Raw genomic sequence first — 19,115 nt, 5'->3', positions numbered from 1 at the left:
CCTCTTGAGTAGTCCCCGCCCGGAGATCCGAATGGGGGACTATTTTACCTCCGGAATATTTTACCCAAGAGGACACCATCATCATTTAACCATACAGTAAAGCTGTATGCCCTTGGGAAAAATTACGGCTGTAGTTTCCCCTTGCTTTCAGCCGTTCACAGTATCAGCACAGCAAGGCCGTTTTGGTTAGTGCTACAAGACAAGATCAGTCAATCATCCAGACTGTTGCCCCTGCAACTACTGAAAAGGCTGCTGCCCCTCTTCAGGAACTGTACGTTTGTCTGGCCTCTCAACAGATACCCCTCCATTGTGGTTGCACCTACGGTAAGGCCATCTGTGTCGCTGAGGCACGCAAGCCTCCCCACCAACGGCAGGGTCTAGTCTGTGGTTCATGTGGGGGGGGGGGGGGGGGGGGGTGGGGGGGGGGGGGGGGCAACTGATATGCTACTTAAAAGGGAGGTCATGGTTCAGCTCAGCTCTCAAAAGCCAATATTAATACCTAGATGATCACTATTTTACTAGATGCCTCTCCAATACTGCAGTTCAATGATGCTTCAGGAAGAAGATGAAGCAGTAGTTGGTTGACAGGCCATGGATTTGAAGTCACCAAAGTGCTCTTTCTTCACTAGAAGCTGCTGTAGATGCCTATTACATACAGCTCAACAGCTTTATTTATCTGAAATTAACATCACTCTATTACTGGCTTATGTATCATATTTGCACTAATGTCAGCAAAGAAAGAAAAAGAATTGGCAGTGTTGGCTGGGAGATCCTGAGGGGTAGTTTGAGCCACTCAGAAAGGGTTTTCTTCCTTCAAGCACAATGACTCCTTTCCTCATAGTGTGTGAGAGTTGTGTCTTTGTGAGGTCTTGTAATAATTAAAAAATATGTGACTAAGGGACAGTTGACAAGTTCTGGACTTTCTAAACATTTCTGAAGAGACTGGAATTAGCAAAATAGGTCTGTAATTAAAGATGGTTTGCTTATCTTCAGTTTTATAAATGGATGTTACTTCAGTATGTGTAATATAAATCTGTGCTAAGTCAAAAGGTGTGACTTTTTTAAAGAACCTCTCTTCACAGATCATCGGTGTTGTTTGAGAAATACAGATCAACTTAAGCAGAGTCTCACATACATGAGAAAGTGTAATACACCTAACAGGTAACCTAGAGTTGCCCATTGACAACAGCCACCCACCCTTAAGGTTGACTTTTTTTTTCCCTGAAGCATACACATAACTTGTCGTCATAGAGGATTGATGGCATTGACCAGCTCCAAGCCTGGGAAAATGCCAGGTTCACCAATCGTGTATCCAGCCATCATTGGATGAGTTATGGATGTGCTTGCCATTAGGCAAGACTCAGTAGTAAGGGGTGAGGGGTGGGGAGGTTTCGTTGGCTTATCAATTTTGGGGGGCACATGTGACTTACCAAATAAACAGATGCATCAAGCTCTAAGGGTAGACCACGATTAGCATCAATGGAAATAAGATTTATAACGAAACCCTACAATCAGGTTCTGGAGGCCATGTGACCCACAGTCATGTCATCCTCAGCTACTCATAATCGGATCAGCTGTTGTTGATGTTTCAGTCTTGGAGCCACTACCTCTCACTCAGGTAGCTCCTCATTCGGCATCTTGAGGCTAAGTAGACTGTAGCCCAATCCTCCCACCAAGGAAAAATCCCTGGCAGTACTGGGAATCGAGCCCGAGTTCCATGCATGAGGGTGTTTCGCAGTGACCACTTGGCTACAGAGGCAGAAAATTTATATATCATATATGGGTGAAATGCAGGCTGATAATGTTTGGCCTCTGATGAAAGAAAGGAAAATTCAGAGCTTCAATGAAATTGTAAGAGAAATGTAAACTGCTCAAAAAAGCTTTGCATCATCTGTGTATCTGAAAATGTGTGTGATTCAAGGAGAGTAAGGAACAAAAACATAAGCCTGATGAAAGAAAAGTTCCCTTATGAAATTAAAAGATAATTTTCCTTTGAAATAGAAAGAAAAAAATCACAAAAATAAAGGCACTCTATTTGAAAATGCACATCTTTGCACACCTATTAATATAAAATTTGCTGCTGGGTACAGTTAATACACTGTTGCTGCACTTTTAAGATGCTTGGATCCTCCTTTGCATTGTGTCCACGAGGTTGTCACTATGTTATTGTTCAGTCCTGTCCCACTCTTCAAAGGTGGCCATTGTTGCTGACTCTGGGTGATAACCAAGAGGCATGTTTTGTTTCTGACAATATGCTTGAATGACATTGCTGTGTTGCACACTAATTGGAGGTTAAGTTCCCTTATTGACAGCCCTTTTGAGCCATAAAGTGACTATGCACTGAAGGTTTTAGCTTGAAATGACCATTTGAGACATGTTGACTGACTAAACAATGTCCATAAGCTGTATTGTCCTTTTCATGATTGGAGACCCAGTCTTCACTTCTCTGTTTATCAGTGCTGTTTCAAGATGCAATGAAGAAAATATTTTTTAACAAGTTTTAGTACTGACATCACCCCCCCCCCCCTCCCTGTCTCTCCCTCTTTCTTTTTGGGAAAGGGGTATGGAAGGGGGGGGGGGGGTGTTAGGCATCATCATAACTTCTACTGATATGCTGCCTCTATCGTTTCTGTGCAACTGGTGTCCAATGCTGATGACAGTATTGATTCAGAGACCAATTTGTATCATCCTCTATAGATTTTTCTCATTAGTGCTCTTTTTCAGTTCTCAAAATAACCAGTATGTAGTATCATATATAACACGTGTTAGAATATAAAAACTAACGTGTCACACTTCTGGAAGGGTTTCTAGTAACTTCTTCCATATCTTTTTTGTCGATAACTCTTTATTTCATTATTTTTCCGTTTACATTTTTTAGTATTCTCCACATGTATTTATACAGGATGTTACAAAAAGGTACGGCAAACTTTCAGGAAATATTCCTCACACACAAAGAAAGAAAATATGTTATGTGGACACGTGTCCGGAAATGCTTACTTTCCATGTTAGAGCTCATTTTATTACTTCTCTTCAAATCACATAAATCATGGAATGGAAACACATGGCAACAGAACGTACCAGCGTGACTTCAAACACTTTGTTGCAGGAAATGTTCAAAATGTCCTCCGTTAGCGAGGATACATGCATCCACCCTCCGTCGCATGGAATCCCTGATGCAGCCCTGGAGAATGGCGTATTGTATCACAGCCATCCACAATACGAGCACAAAGAGTCTCTACATTTGGTACTGGGGTTGCGTAGACAAGAGCTTTCAAATGCCCCCATAAATGAAAGTCAAGAGGGTTGACGTCAGGAGAGCGTGGAGGCCACGGAATTGGTCGCCTCTACCAATCCATCGGTCACCGAATCTGTTGTTGAGAAGCGCGCAAACACTTTGACTGAAATGTGCAGGAGCTCCATCGTGCATGAACCACATTTTGTGTCGTACTTGTAAAGGCACATGTTCAACATTACCTTCCTTCAATTGGGCCATCTGGCGGTGAATCGAGTAAGTACAGTACATACTGACGAAACTAAAATGAGCTCTAACATGGAAATTAAACATTTCTGGACACATGTCCACATAACATCTTTTCTTTATTTGTGTGTGAGGAATGTTTCCCAAATGCAACAATTTACATAGTTTATATAATTGAACCAAAAAATTACAAAACTAAACAGATGCTGGAAGTGTCAATCTGCACCAGACTTAAAGAACATCGTAGAAGCTGGGGATTGAAGAAGCCTCATTCACCCTTCGCGGAACATTGCCTTAACAAAAATCACAAATACATGATAGAAGCAGAAGTCTTATGCATAGAGAAAAAGGGGGCAAAACTCAGCCAGTTACTGGAGAAAAAACACCAGATGTGTATGTTCCCACACCTACTATTGAATGAGCAAACCCAATTCAATTACTCGCCTCTTTTAGAGGATACCACAACTTGTAGAATCTACATAGAAGTAAAACTTTGGGCCTTAGTCCATGAGTAGATAAAAAGTAAAGGAAACCAAAGAAAAATTTGGAGAAAGTATTTAAGTTCAGGGGGAAAAACTTACAACTTTGAGGTTTTCAGATGACAATGTAATTCTGTCAGAGACAGCAAAGGACTTGGAAGAGCAGTTGAGTGGAAAGGACAATTTCTTGAAAGAAGAGTATAAGATGAGCACCAGCAAAAGCTAAACAAGAATAGTGGAATGTAGTCAAACTAAAACAGGTGATGATAAGGGAATCAGAGTAGGAAATTAAACATTTAAAGTAGCAGATGAGTTTTTCTATTTGTGCAGCTAAATGATGAATAATGGATGAAAAAGAGAGGATATAAAATGCAGACTGACAATGACAAGAAAACCATTTCGGAAGAAAAGAAATTTTCTAACACTGAATGTAGATTTAAGTGTTAGTAAGTGTTTTCTGGAGATATTTGTCTGAAGTATAGCCTTGTGTGGAAGAGAAATGTGGACAATAAACAACTCAGACATTAAGAGAATAGAAACTTTTGAAATGTGGTGTTACAGAAGAATGCTGATGGGTAGATTTTATAACTAGTGATTAGGTACTGAATAGAACTGGGGATGAAAAAAAATTTATGGCACAACTTGACTAGAAGAAGGGGTTGATAGATAGGACACATTCTGAGACATCCAGAGATCACCAATTTAGTATTTGAGGGATTTGTGGGGGAGGGAAGGGCAGAGAAAGAGAGAGGGAGCTGAATACAGTAAGCAGTTCAAATAGATGTTTGATGCAGTAGTTATTCAGAGATGAAGAGGCTTGCACAGGATGGAGTAGTGTGGAGAGAGCTTCATTAAATCAATCTTCAGACGGAAGGCAACAACAACATATTGCAGTACTACTTCCTCCAAGATTTCTCATGGTAATAAGCTGGGACACCTTAGTAATCATTTTAATTCCAGTCAGTAATTTTTGATTCATAATGACAATAAATGATAATAATCTTCTTTTAAATAACTAAATTCATAAATCAAAAGGATAGATAAGAAATCGACTCACCACGTGGCGGCAGGGGAACATACACACAAGAGGATTTAACTTTTACAAGCTTTCAGAGCCAGTGGCTCCTCCTTCTGGCAGAAGAGCTGAAGGAAGAGGGGCGAAGGAAAAGGACTGGAGAGGTTTAGGCAAAGGGGTACTGTTCAGAAAATTCACCCAGAGTCCCAGGTCAGGGGAGACTTGCCGGAGGGAATCAGAAGAAAAGACTGATTGTTAAGACTGCACCAGATGGGATTCGAAAACCTGACAGCTTAAAGGTGGAAGAAAGGGTAATATGCAAGACAGAGATTACCACTAAAACATTTGCACAAATTAATTAGAGTGAAAAGCTAAGTGCATTGCATGTAACAGAGTTGGGAGGGGGGACGGAGAAACACAGATAAGTCAGAAAATGAAAGATATAAAAAACTAAAATGGAGTGAATAAAGGAGTAATTACTATGAATAAATGCTGAGACGGAAGGACTTCATGTAAATCAAGGCCAGATTGATGGTGAGAACCAACACAAAAGGATTTAACTTTTACAAGCTTTTGGAGCCAGTGGCTCCTTCTTGTGGCAGAAGAGGCATGACTACCATTCAGTTATCAGCAGGATGAATGAGCATAGCTAGAGGGTGTATACAGGCAACACACAATACCCTGTAGCAGAGCATGCTGTGCAACATGACTGTCACAACCTCGGTGCCTGTTTCACCACACGTGCCATTTGGATTCTTCCCTCAGACACCAGTTTCGCAGAACTCCGCAGGTGGGGACTAGCACTACAACATGTCCTGGGTTCTCACCACCCACCTGATCTTAATTTATGTCCATTCCTACTGTCTCAGCATTTATTCACATTCATTACTCCTTTCTTCACTCCGTTTCAGTTTCCTTCATCTTTTATTTTATGACTGGTCTATTTTTTGTCGTCCTCCCTCCCACCTCCATTACATACAATGGACTTAGCTTTTTCACTCTTATTAGCTCATGCACGATGTTTTAGCAGTAATCTCTGTCTTGCATATTACCCTGTCTTCCACCTCTAAGCTCTCAGGTTTTCAGATCTCATCGGTGCAATCCTCAACAATCAGTCTTTGCTTCTGATCACGCCTGGTAAGTCTCCCCTGACCCAAGATTCTCGGTGATTTTTCTGAACAATACCCCTTTCCCTAAACCTCTCCAGGCCTTTTTATTCACCCCTCTTCTTTCCCTTCAACTGTTCTGCCAGAAGGAGGAGACACTGATTTCGAAAGATTGTAAAAGTTAAATCCTTTTGTGTACATGCTCCCCTGCCACTGCTTGGTGAGTAGGTTTCTTATCTATCCCTTTATATTATATTATCAATAATTGATTATTTTATTGTTAAATTCATAAATCTCTATTTAAACATATCAATTGTCCAAGGGAGTATTTAAACATGTCAGTTGCACAAGAGATGAATGCCATTTTCCTTTTATTTCACATAAAATTTTCTGTTGGAATTTCAGCTATGAAACAAAATGCTTTGCATTTTTTCCACTTAAAAAAAAATAGCTGTGTAGATGTACACTGTACTTTTGTTGCAGGTACAGCTAAACAAGAAACTCTTCAGGTAACAGAGTTGTATGAGTATATACTAAAGGCAAATTCTATTGAGAGACCTCTGGTACCAGGTAATAAATCTTAAACATAGTTACTCATAATAAGATAATCATTCTAGTTTCATTTTAGCACTGTATTTTGACTCCTTGCAGTCTGATTGGACATTTTCATTCACAGGTTGAGAATAGTAGTTTCTTACACTACTTTAGAAGTAAAATATACTGTTCTTGGCACATCTGAAGACATTATTAACATATTAACCACCATTCCATTGCAATTTACTGTCAAGTATGACTATTGATTGCTTGACCTTGAACAGGAAACCTTTGACTTCTGGTACTGGAACTGTCAACCAATTGTGCTTATAGCAGTTATATAGTGGTCTTAACTGTGATACTTAACATATGCATTATTGCCAAGATGATAGACTGCCCAGTCAAATTAATGTGAGCATCTGTCAAAAACCTGAATAACCACCTTCTGCTGTGAAGGCTGCTGCAAGACATGCACGAAGAGAGACAATGAGGTTCTGGAAGACACCAAAATGGATATGGAGCCACACCAACTCCAGTGCCATAGCCAACTGCCCTAGGTTTCTCAGATGAGGATCCATGGCACGAACAGCCCAATCGAGATGGTCCCACACATTCTCAATGGGTTTTAAACTAGGGAAAGTTGGTGGCCAGGAAAGTACGATGAACTTATTGATGCTCTTTGAACCATGCATATACACTATGAGGTATCGACACATTCCATTGTCCTGCTGGTAGATGCCATCGTGCAGAAGAAAAACTAACTGCATGTAGGGCCGGACAAGGCCCCCAGGATAGATACATACTTGTGTTGATCATTATGCCCTCCAGAATGATGAGATCACCTATTGATTGCCTCACAAACATACCCCAGACTAGAACGCTCCCTCCTCTAGCATAAACCCTTCTGATGATTGTTGCAGGGTGCTTATTTTGAGATGTTTCACACTGTACGCAGCAGTGTCCATCTGTCTGATGGAGTGTAAAATGTGATTCATATGAAAAAGCCACATGTCACCGCTCGGTGGACATCAGTTGCAGTATTGCTGTGCAAATTCCAACTTTCATCTCCGATTAACAGCAGTCAGCATGGTGCATGAACCAGGTGCCTGTTGCAGCAATATTTGCTGAACTTTGGTTTGCCTGGGCAGACAGTAGCTAATCAGTTGCATGTCTAACCACTTCTACACATCTCTGCAGCTGCCATTCACCCCTATCATCTGTGGCCCTTGGTGTGCTAAATTGCTTCAGTACAAGTTTGAATAGCATCATTTTGTCATGCACAGTATACTTTAACCATGGCACCATACAAACAATTTACAAACTTAGGCACTGCAGAAATGCTTCCACCCTTGGCCCAAAAGCCAATGATCATGCCCTTTTGGATGTCAGGTAAATTGCTCTGTTTCCACATTATGCCAATGACAGCAACATTTTTCTATGTCCCCCCTCTCCCCCTCAGGCGCACTTTATATACCCTCCACTGCTGGTGCTGCCACCTGCCGTCAGTGAGTGGTTATTGCACACGGACATTGAACATAGGTGGTGGTAATATTAATGTGGCTGAAACAGTACATACAGGTATTTTAATGTCTCTACCGTTGGTAAATTTATTACTTTCTAAATTTAATAATTTAATCCTTTATTAAATAATATAGAAATAAAGGTAACAGTTCACCAAATAGTAGAGTCATTGTTTTGTCGAAAGGCTAAAAACCAAGACTGTAAACTTTGTTAGCTTTTGGACAAATCCTTTTTTGAGCTGCAATACGCATACACATATGTGCATATGCACACACACAATGGCTGTCATTGTAGGTCAGTGCCACCTGGTATGAAAATTGCACACAAAAATCATATAACAGATGTTAGCTTCAAGTCATGTTATCTGTACTTTAAACATAAATAAAACATAAAATATGTAAATAAGACACTGAATTTACATTACGCATTAACTGTCTGGATTAGTAAAATTTTAAATTGCTTTTGTAATGCCATTTCCTTGTGAATTATGAGTAGAACAGCCATGTACATCAGTGCCATTTGGTGGGCTGCTTTCCTTACACCATCAGGAGTACATTCCGGCCAGGTTGCCCCCATGCTTTATGAAAATGACTTTAATGAGGTACTTGTATCAACATATTTTGGGTAGGTGTTAAGTTCTGATATGTTCACATTGTATTCTACTTGCTTGTATTTTACTCAGTGTCATTGCCTTGTTTTTCAAGTATGCTATGTCTTTTTTTAGATGTTCTGAAAATGCTGTAAATACTGTTTGTCAAGACTAAAGTATTATTACAATGCCACAAATCATTGTCCTGCTGTCTAGAGAGTAGGTCACACAGACGTCTGCACTACCATACCACATGTAAGCAAATGTATCATTCAGATATGGTTGTCTGGTAAACTATATGCTTGAAGCCCATCTCTCTCTGCCCTGTTGTTGTGATCAGACAATTGCCTTGTAAGGCTATTTAGATTTTTGCGAACTATGTGACAGTTGAAAAAAAGTGGATATTGTTTCCATTTATGGTGAATGTCTGCAAACTGTTAGAACAATGAAGTGGTCATATGCTGAAAGGTATCCTGTTCACGACAAATCCTCATGATTGGTCTTTGCAAATATTGTTTTTTCTTCAGTAACTGGCAGCATGAAGAATAAAATACACCAATGACATAGAACAGCAACTGGTGAGAGAGAAACAACTTATGTTTTAGGAGCAGTAACACACAATAAATGTGTGACTATGAAGTGGCTAGAATGTGCCATTGGGATCAGCCAAAGGAGTGTTCTGTGAATACAACACATTTCAAGCTTTCCACATTTCATTCCATCAGTGCTTCATGGAAATAAGTTACAAAATCCATTACAGTGGTGTCTATGGAAAAACCAAAGTGATAATACATTTATAAGGATAATTTTCTTTATGGGTGAAGCAGTTTACAAACCATGGGTAAATCAACCTCTTCAATGTGCACCATTTGTCAGTTGAAAACCTACAGTGGCTCAAAGAAGTGGATAAACAACAACATTGGTGTCAACACATGGTGCACACTTCTGAAGAATCATATTATTGGTCTGTTTTATTGACGGGACTCTAAATAGCCACAGGTATCCACAGTTCCAAACATGTATGCTGCCACTGTTATTCGAAGACATCCCATTGGAGATTAGGGATTTCATTTGGTTCCAACATGACAGATATGCCACTCTTTCTGCATGAATCATTACAGAGCTTCTTAACAGAAGGTCTGGGGAATTGTCAGATCGGTCAGTAGGGAAGCACAAATTGTCTGCATACTCACAAGACTGACCACCTCTGGATTTCTGTCTGTGGGAAAAATTAAAACAAGAAGCAACAAATCTGTTTTACAGAGACCTTTGTTTAATAGTAGATTATGATATCTATCCTGACTGCAAACATGTGATTCCATTCTTTTTTTAGCTACGTTTTATCTAGGATTGCAAATCTGATGTTCTAAAAAAGAGATCCTAGTGGGCTTTGCCGTAGGTTCGTGAGTAGTGGATTGCGGTGTGAGACTTGTTCGAAGTATTTTCACTGGGGGGAATGCAGTGGGGAAGCCAGTGGGCATTCTGGTGAGATCCTCTCCTGGAACTGCAGGTTATGTAGCAAGAGTAAGTTGATAGAGGAGCAGGAGCGTAAGATCTGTGCCCTTCAGGTGCAGTTGAAAAACGCACAGGAGGAGCTAGATAGGATGAGGAGGGAGAAGGGGGTTGGGGAATGGGAGCTGGCTGTTGGCAAGAGATCTGCTAGGAGAAGGAGATTTTCAGATAGTTTTACTATTGGTGTTTGTAATAGATATGACCAACTGTCAGAGTCTAGTGGAGAGGAATCTCTAGTAGCTGTAGATGTAGGAAGTATGCAGCAGACCTCAGCAGTTACGGTGGCTAGGACAGTTGCAAAGTCTAAGAGAAAGAAGAAGGTTCTGCTGTTAGGTAGTTCTCATGGTAGAGGTGTAGGCCAGCAGTTGCAGGAAGTTTTGGGGAGTGAGTACCAGGTCACCAGCATTGTGAAGCCTAATGCAGGATTGGCTCAGGTGACTTTTAACATAGGGGGGTTATGTAGGGATTTTACTAAAGAGGATCAGGTAGTGATTGTGGGTGGGGCTGGTAATAGTATTGTTAGGGATGGGGAGTATGACATAGATGGTGACCTGGAAAAGATAGCCACTCAGACTGGCAACACGAATGTGCATTTCGTGGAACTGTTTCAGCGTCACGATCGGCCTCATCTTAATACAGCCGTCAGGCGTAATAACATGAGACTTGGGGGTGCGCTGATGACAGAAGGCATGAGTCACATTTCAGTGGTGCCGGTGGAGTCTATCAGTAGGACGGGTTTCACTAGACATGGCCTGCACCTCAACAGGTATGGGAAGGGGAGGTTGGCAAAACTTATAGGTGACAGCATAGGTGGGGGTGGTGGGATCACTCATGGGAAAATTCCGGTAGTTGTGGGTGTTAGAGCTGTACCTTTTTTAGATTGAAGTCAGCTGATAGGTATTCCTGCTTAAGGGAAGTCTCTCTAACAAAGAAACCACTTTCTACAAAGCTTGGGTATCCGATTAATGAGGGAATTAGTATATTTCATCAAAATATACAAGGTATTAGAGATAAAGTTAGTGAACTGCTTATAGATGTTGACTCTGAAATTATTTGTATATCTGAACACTTCTTAAATAAGGAGATAATTCAGAGGCTTCCTTTACCAGGATACAGGTTGGCTGGCAGCTTTTCTAGGAGCTCTTTGCAGTGTGGGGGAGTAGCCATGTATGTGAAAAACGGTATCCCATTTGAGTCAATTGATGTTTCAAAGTACTGCACTGAAAAGATGTTTGAATGTTGTGTGGTTAAATTTAGTGGAGCTAAACTTCTTACTGTTGTTATTTATAGATCCCCAGACTCCGATTTCACAACATTTTTGCTAAAGCTAGAGGAGGTTCTTGGTTCACTTTATAGGAAGTACAAAAAGTTAGTTATATGTGGTGACTTCAATATTAATTGTATAAGTGATTGTGCAAGGAAAAGGATGCTGGTAGACCTCCTTAATTCATATAATCTTATGCAAACCGTATTCTTTCCAACGAGAGTGCAAGGGAACAGTAGAACAACCATAGACAATATTTTTGTTCATTCGTCATTATTAGGAGGGCATTCTGTTAGCAAAAAGGTGAATGGCCTTTCAGATCATGATGCACAAATTTTAAGTCTAAAAGATTTTTGTGCTGCAACACATGTTAAATATAGTTACCAACTTTTTAGGGAAGCTGATCCAGTTGCTGTACAGACTTTTGTAAACCTTATCAAGGAACAAGAGTGGCAAGATGTTTATAGTGCTGATACAGTAGACGATAAATATAATGCTTTCCTCAAGACTTTTTTTGTGCTCTTTGAAAGTTGCTTTCCGTTAGAACGTTCAAAACAGGGTACTAGCACAAACAGGCAGCCTGGGTGGCTGACTAAAGGGATAAGAATATCTTGTAGAACAAAGTGGCAATTATATCAAAACGTTAGAAACAGTCAAAATCTAAATGCATCAGCGCATTACAAACAGTATTGTAAGGTGCTTAAAAAAGTTATTAGGAAGGCAAAAAGTATGTGGTATGCAGATAGAATAGCTAAGTCTCAGGATAAAATTAAAACCATATGGTCAGTCGTAAAGGAAGTGGCTGGTCTGCAGAGACAGGTCGAGAATATAGAATCAGTGCGTAGTGGGGATGTCCGTGTTACTGATAAGTCGCATATATGTACAGTACTTAATAATCACTTTCTGAATATAGCAGGTGAACTAAACAGAAACCTAGTCCCAACAGGGAATCATATAGCGCTCTTAGAAAAAAGTGTTCCGAGACTGTTACCTGAAATGCTCCTCCATGATACTGACAAGAGGGAGATTGAGTTAATAATTAAATCACTAAAGACCAAGAACTCTCATGGATATGACGGGATATCTAGCAGAATACAGAAGTATTGTTCCACGTATGTTAGCTCAGTACTTAGCCATATCTGTAACTTTTCCTTTAGGAGTGGTCGGTTTCCTGACCGATTAAAGTACTCGGTAGTGAAGCCACTTTATAAAAAGGGAGACAGGGATAATGTTGACAATTATAGACCTATTTCTATGCCATCGGTGTTTGCTAAAGTTATCGAGAGGGTTGCATATACAAGGTTACTGCAGCATTTAAATTCACATAATTTGCTGTCAAATGTACAGTTTGGTTTTAGAAATGGCTTAACAACTGAAAATGCTATAGTCTCTTTTCTCTGTGAGGTTTTGGATGGATTAAATAAAAGGTTGCGAACATTAGGTGTTTTCTTTGATTTAACGAAGGCTTTTGACTGTGTTGACCACAAAATATTACTGCAGAAGTTGGAACATTATGGAGTAAGGGGAGTAGCTTACAATTGGTTCGCCTCTTACTTTAAGAACAGAAAGCAGAAGGTAATCCTCCGCAATATTGAGAGTGGTAATGATGTTCAGTCCCAATGGGGCACTGTTAAATGGGGCATTCCCCAAGGGTCGGTGCTGGGGCCACTGCTGTTTCTTATTTATGTAAATGATATGCCTTCTAGTATTACAGGTGATTCAAAAATATTTCTGTTTGCTGATGACACCACCTTGGTAGTGAAGGATCTTGTGTGTAATATTGAAACATTATCAAATAATGTAGTTCATGATATAAGTTCGTGGCTTGTGGAAAATAATTTGATGCTAAATCACAGTAAGACTCAGTTTTTACAGTTTCTAACCCACAATTCAACAAGAACTGACATTTTAATCAGACAGAATGGGCATGTTATAAGCGAGACGGAACAGTTCAAGTTCCTAGGCATACGGATAGATAGTAAGCTGTTGTGGAAAGCCCATGTTCAGGATCTTGTTCAGAAACTAAATGCCGCTTTATTTACCATTAGAACAGTATCTGAAATAAGTGACATTTCAACACAAAAAGTAGTATACTTCGCATATTTTCATACGCTTATGTCATATGGTATTATTTTTTGGGGTAATTCTTCTGATTCAAAAAGGGTATTTTTGGCTCAAAAACGGGCTGTTCGAGCTATGTATGGTGTAAGTTCGAAAACCTCTTGTCGACCCCTATTCAATAGTCTGGGAATTTTGACATTGCCCTCACAGTATGTATTTTCTTTAATGTCGTTTGTTGTTAGCAATATTAGCTTATTCCCAAGAGTTAGCAGCTTTCACTCGGTTAATACTAGGCAGAAATCAAATCTGCATGTGGAATGCACTTCCTTGACTCTTGTTCAGAAAGGAGTGCAGTATTCTGCTGCATCCATTTTCAATAAGCTACCACAAGAACTCAAAAATCTTAGCAGTAGCCCAAACACTTTTAAGTCTAACTGAAGAGTTTCCTCATGGCTCACTCCTACTATTCTGTCGAGGAGCTCCTGGAAGAGATAAAAAATTAAGCAAATTCCAGTGTTACATTCTTGATTTTCTTTATTTAAACTAACGACTTGTCGCCTGAATATGTTTCTTATATTTCATTTTATCTGTTTCTACAATCGTGTTATAATTTCATGTATTGACTCATTCCATGACCATGGAGACTTCTCCTAAATGTGGTCCCACGGAACAATAAATAAATAAATAAATAAATAATCAATGAATTGTACAGGAATAATTATTTAAATTTAATTTTTTTATGTTCCAGAACTCCATTTTTATCTCCGAATTTAAAGAAGTTAGTTAGCCTACAAATTCCATTTGTTTCATTTAACCATAACTGGCACATATTTCACATTTTGCAATATTTAATTATGAAAATCTCCCATAACATTCCACTATCCATTAAATATAGAACTGTTATTTTTTTTTTATAAAAATCAGTCACATGGAAGAAAGTATAAGTTATTTGTCATTTTAGCAATGTGATGTGCCTCGTAAACTTTACTTCAATAAAATTAGTTTTATCCAGAGTTATATTTTTTGGTAAATGTTAACTCAAGTATGCAGAAAAATATGCACAAGATTTAATTTGCTTAATTGCTGGTTCTGAAGAGATCTAGATTTTCATGTTGTAAAATATATTGCTCAAGTTTCTCACAAAATGTGTTAGACAGTCTTTGATTTGTTTTCAAGTAGAGCAGTGTTGGTTTGGAACTGGAGTAAGCAAGTCTTTGTTTGGAACTGGGGCAGAACAGTCTATGTTCAAATGGCTCTGAGCACTATGGGACTCAACATCTTAGGTCATAAGTCCCCTAGAACTTAGAACTACTTAAACCTAACTAACCTAAGGACATCACACACACCCATGCCCGAGGCAGGATTCGAACCTGCGACCGTAGCAGTCCCGCGGTTCCGGACTGCAGCGCCAGAACTGCACGGCCACCGCGGCCGGCACAGTCTATGTTTTTAGAGCTGTGTACAATACTGTGAATTAAATATGTGCCATGTACATCTCTTTAATTTAAAACTGTGACTTTTAATTGAATTAATATCTAAAACAGATTATAATACTGTCATGTGAAAGACACTCTTTAGCAAAGTGCAAGATGCTGAAACATGAAGCTGATTGTCTGCCTCATGTGAAGTGGAAACAAACCATGATTTCTTAAAACTGTGAATAAGTACCTCCTCTAACATTCATAAGCCAGGACCCGAACATCGTGCCATGGACTTTATCAGGATGATAAGCAGAGCCACAAATGTTACAACAAAACAATATGAATGTTAAACAATCTTTCTAATGATTATAACAATTATTTTAGAACTGGTTTTCTGCATTGTTGTTTCCTGTTCTACTTAATAACAGATTTACATGTTGGCTTGTCCTGAAGAAGAAATGTAAACCAATCATCAACAATTTCATAACAAAGATTTTTAATTGGACTTAGGGAATAGTTGACAACTCCTGAAGACATGAAATGCCATATAACATAGGCTGGTGCTGCAGTAATTCCAGATGAAATTCGATGTGTAGTACTGCCCGTCCACAATCACTTCATAGCATGTATCAATACTTAATGTCACCACTCATCATTTTGAGCACTTGATATGACAGTCATAATAATAAACACGTGTACTGTACCTGATTTATTTGTTTGTTAACAATTGGTGTAGCAGGACACTAGTTTGTGGACCTCTTCTCCTGACAGCAGGATAGGATTTGCCACACTGTTCTCTTCTTACTGTTTAATCAAGTTCCAGGTACATTATGTCATTGCAGTCCTCTTCAAAGTGCCTCTGTCCAATGCAAAAAGAGGAGGAGGAAGAGGAGGAGGAGGAGGAGGAGAAAATATGGAGCCAGTATCATAATTCGGCAGCTATAAATGTTAAAAATTACTTGTATACATAAGAAAATGTGCCCTATTAACTGCTACAGCTTCTAAAAATCTGTACTATGGTATACTCTCTATGTATCTACGGTGGTCTGTCTGAATTCTGAGAAGTTTCACATATCTTCACTATGGGTCTGTGGAAATTCCTATCCCATGTCTGATATATATATATATATATATATATATATATATATATATATATATATATATATATATATATATATATATTTTTTTTTTTTTTTTTTTTTTTTTTTTTTTTTTTTTTTTTTTTTTTTTTTTGAGGTCTCTAGGCCATTTGAGTATTTTTGGTTACTATTCATTTTCCTGTCTTTTCTTGGAGATAAAATATCTTCAGATTGCAAAGAGCAGCTCTGTCTTCTTATGTTCACAATTTACTGCTGTTGGCAAGTAAAGCCTTCCTAGCTCTTGTAGTACGGTTTATAACTTAAGCCATTATTACTAAACACCTTTATTATAAAGCATTTATTTCAGTTTCAGGTATACAGGCAGACAAAAGCCTTGACTCTCTCATTAAATCCTGCATACTTGACCCAGGATTTCCTGAATTTGTTGAACAAGTGCAGTCAAAGTTGGAAGAAATACAGAAAATTTCATCATGAGCATTTGACTGAAATAAAATTAATGTGTTTCTTGTGCTTGTAAGAAATAATGTTGAATAAAAACTAGAGTTGAATAATTTTTTTCCCTGCCATGATGTATTTTAATACCAGAGAGCTGAATTATGTTACTATAATTTAAACTCCTCTTCTGTTTCTTCAGTAGACATTTTGGCTCTGGAAGAATATCCTAATGATGTCCAACCATTATTTGGTAACTATTATTTTTCTTTTGATTTTGATTCTATGGCCGATGCCCTTGTTTTTATTACATGTGTCAACTATAATACAGAAAGTAAATCTATTTTGGGATATTTCAGAATCTGAAATCTTCAACATTTCTGAAAAAAAAAGCTTAAAACACTTCTCAGCAAATTCTGTGCGTGCATTGGGATGAAAAGAAATTTAATAACTTTGTAAGTGAATATCCGGGCAGCCATTCGCCCCAACTGTTCAGTCATACATTGAAGAAGCAATGATGGGAATAAAAGAAAGATTATAGAGTGGGATTAAAATTCAGAATAGAAGGATATTAATGATATGATTTGCTGATCACATTGCTATCTTCAGTGAAAGGGGAGAAGAATTACACGAACTGTTGAATGGAATGAACAGTATAATGAATACAGAATATGGAGTGAGAGTGAACCACAAAAAGATGAAAGCAGTGATAAGCAGCAGAAATGAGAATAGTGGGAACTTAACATTTAAATTGATGATCACAAAGTAGGCAAAGTTAAGGAATTCTGCTACCTTGGAAGCAAAGTAACCACCAACTGATGAAGCAAGGAGGACATAAAAACCAGACTAGCACAGCAAAAAGGGCATTCCTGAGAAATACACTACTGGCCATTAAAATTGCTACACCACGAAGATGATGTGCTACAGATGCAAATTTAACGAACAGGAAGAACATGCTGTCATATGCAAATGATTAGCTTTTCAGAGCATTCACACAAGGTAAGCGCCGGTGGTGGCACCTACAACGTGCTGACATGAGGAAAGTTTCCAACCGATTTCTCAAACACAAACAGCAGTTGGCCGGCGTTGCCTGGTGAAACATTGTTGTGATGCCACATGTAAGGAGGAGAAATGCATACCATCACGTTTCCAACTTTGATAAAGGTCGAATTGTAGCCTATCGTGATTGCAGTGTATCGTATCGCGACATTGCTGCTCGCGTTGGTCGAGATCCAATGACTGTTAGCAGAATATGGAATTGGTGGGCTCAGGGGGGTAATACAGAACGCCATGCTGGATCCCAATGGTCTCGTATCACTAGCAGTCGAGATGACAGGAATCTTATCTGCATGGCTGTAACGGATCGTGCAGCCATGTCTCGATCCCTGAGTCAACAGATGGGGACGTTTGCAAGACAACAACCATCTGCACGAACAGTTCGACGGCGTTTGCAGCAGCAGCATAGACTGTCAGCTCGGAGACCATGGCTGCAGTTACCCTTGACACTGCATTACAGACAGGAGCACCTGCGATGGTGTACTCAACAACGAACCTGGGTGCACGAATGGCAAAACTTCATTTTTTCGAATGAATCCAGGTTCTGTTTACAGCATCATGATGGTTGCATCCGTGTTTGGCGACATCATGGTGAACGCACATTGGAAGCGTGTATTCGTCATCGCCATACTGGCGTATCACCCGGCGTGATGGTATGGGGTGTCATTGGTTACACTTCTCGGTCACCTCTTGTTCGCATTGACGGCACTTTGAACAGTGGATGTTACATTTCAGATGTGAAGGGACAAGATGATACAACATGTATTAAGATATCAGTTAATAAAAACATCCATGGTACTAAAGGGAGCTGTAGAGGGTAAAAACTGTAGGGGAAGACAGCGACTGGTCTGCATCCAACAAATAACTAAGGAATTAGGGTGCAGGTGTTACTCTGAGATGAAGAAGCAAGCACAGGAGAGAAAATGGTGGTGGGCTGTGTCAAACCAATCAAAAGACTGATGACTCTCCCCACCCACAAAGAAAAATTATGTAGATAACGAAAGAGAAATATATGTGAGCTGTCGTTATTCCTAAAACTGGAAAAATTAGAAACAGAGGTTTGCATTACAGAACTTTTGCTTTCTCATGTTATTGTTTATGCAGTAAATGATCTGGTTGATAATTTTGAAACATCCATGAGTCTTTTCGCAGACAATGCTGATGTTAACAGAAAGATTGCAACCCCAGGAAGACTGAAATGCCGCAATAATCAGGTGAGATGCAGGACAACATAAGGAGGATCAACAGTTGGTGTTGTGGCCGGCAGCTGAATGTGAATGTAAATAAATGTTACTTACTGCACATTAACTAGGAGAGAGATCCATTACTATTAAACTGTGCTACTGGTCAAAAATAACTTAAAACTGTAACAAGTGAAACACGATGGCCGTGAGTATAGGTGTATGCAATTTTACTGCTAAAATGTATTACAAGGATGCAGTTAAAAATGAATCACGTGTGATGTGCAAATGGGAATTCACAAATTTATGATGTGGAATCAGTGGCCTAAGTAAAGAAAAAGACAGCCTGAACTGCCAGAGGATAGA

General features: G+C 39.2%; 1 protein-coding gene across 1 annotated transcript in view; it reads left to right on the top strand.

The window, feature by feature from the left end:
• The window catches only part of LOC126481286 (uncharacterized), a 75,724-nt gene extending 59,080 nt beyond the window's left edge, over nucleotides 1-16,644 (top strand). The window contains exons 5-6 of the mRNA XM_050104925.1: nucleotides 6,562-6,648; nucleotides 16,427-16,644. Coding sequence (XP_049960882.1) covers nucleotides 6,562-6,648; nucleotides 16,427-16,554 — 215 coding nt within the window. The 3' untranslated portion in view covers nucleotides 16,555-16,644. The remainder of the gene's footprint in view (nucleotides 1-6,561; nucleotides 6,649-16,426) is intronic.
• Nucleotides 16,645-19,115: the final 2,471 nt, after the last annotated feature.

Source organism: Schistocerca serialis, chromosome 5 (genome assembly GCF_023864345.2).
Source record: "Schistocerca serialis cubense isolate TAMUIC-IGC-003099 chromosome 5, iqSchSeri2.2, whole genome shotgun sequence".
Classification (NCBI taxonomy): domain Eukaryota; kingdom Metazoa; phylum Arthropoda; class Insecta; order Orthoptera; family Acrididae; genus Schistocerca; species Schistocerca serialis.
Note: the sequence above shows the minus strand (reverse complement) of the source record. Positions and strands in the feature narration are given on the sequence as shown.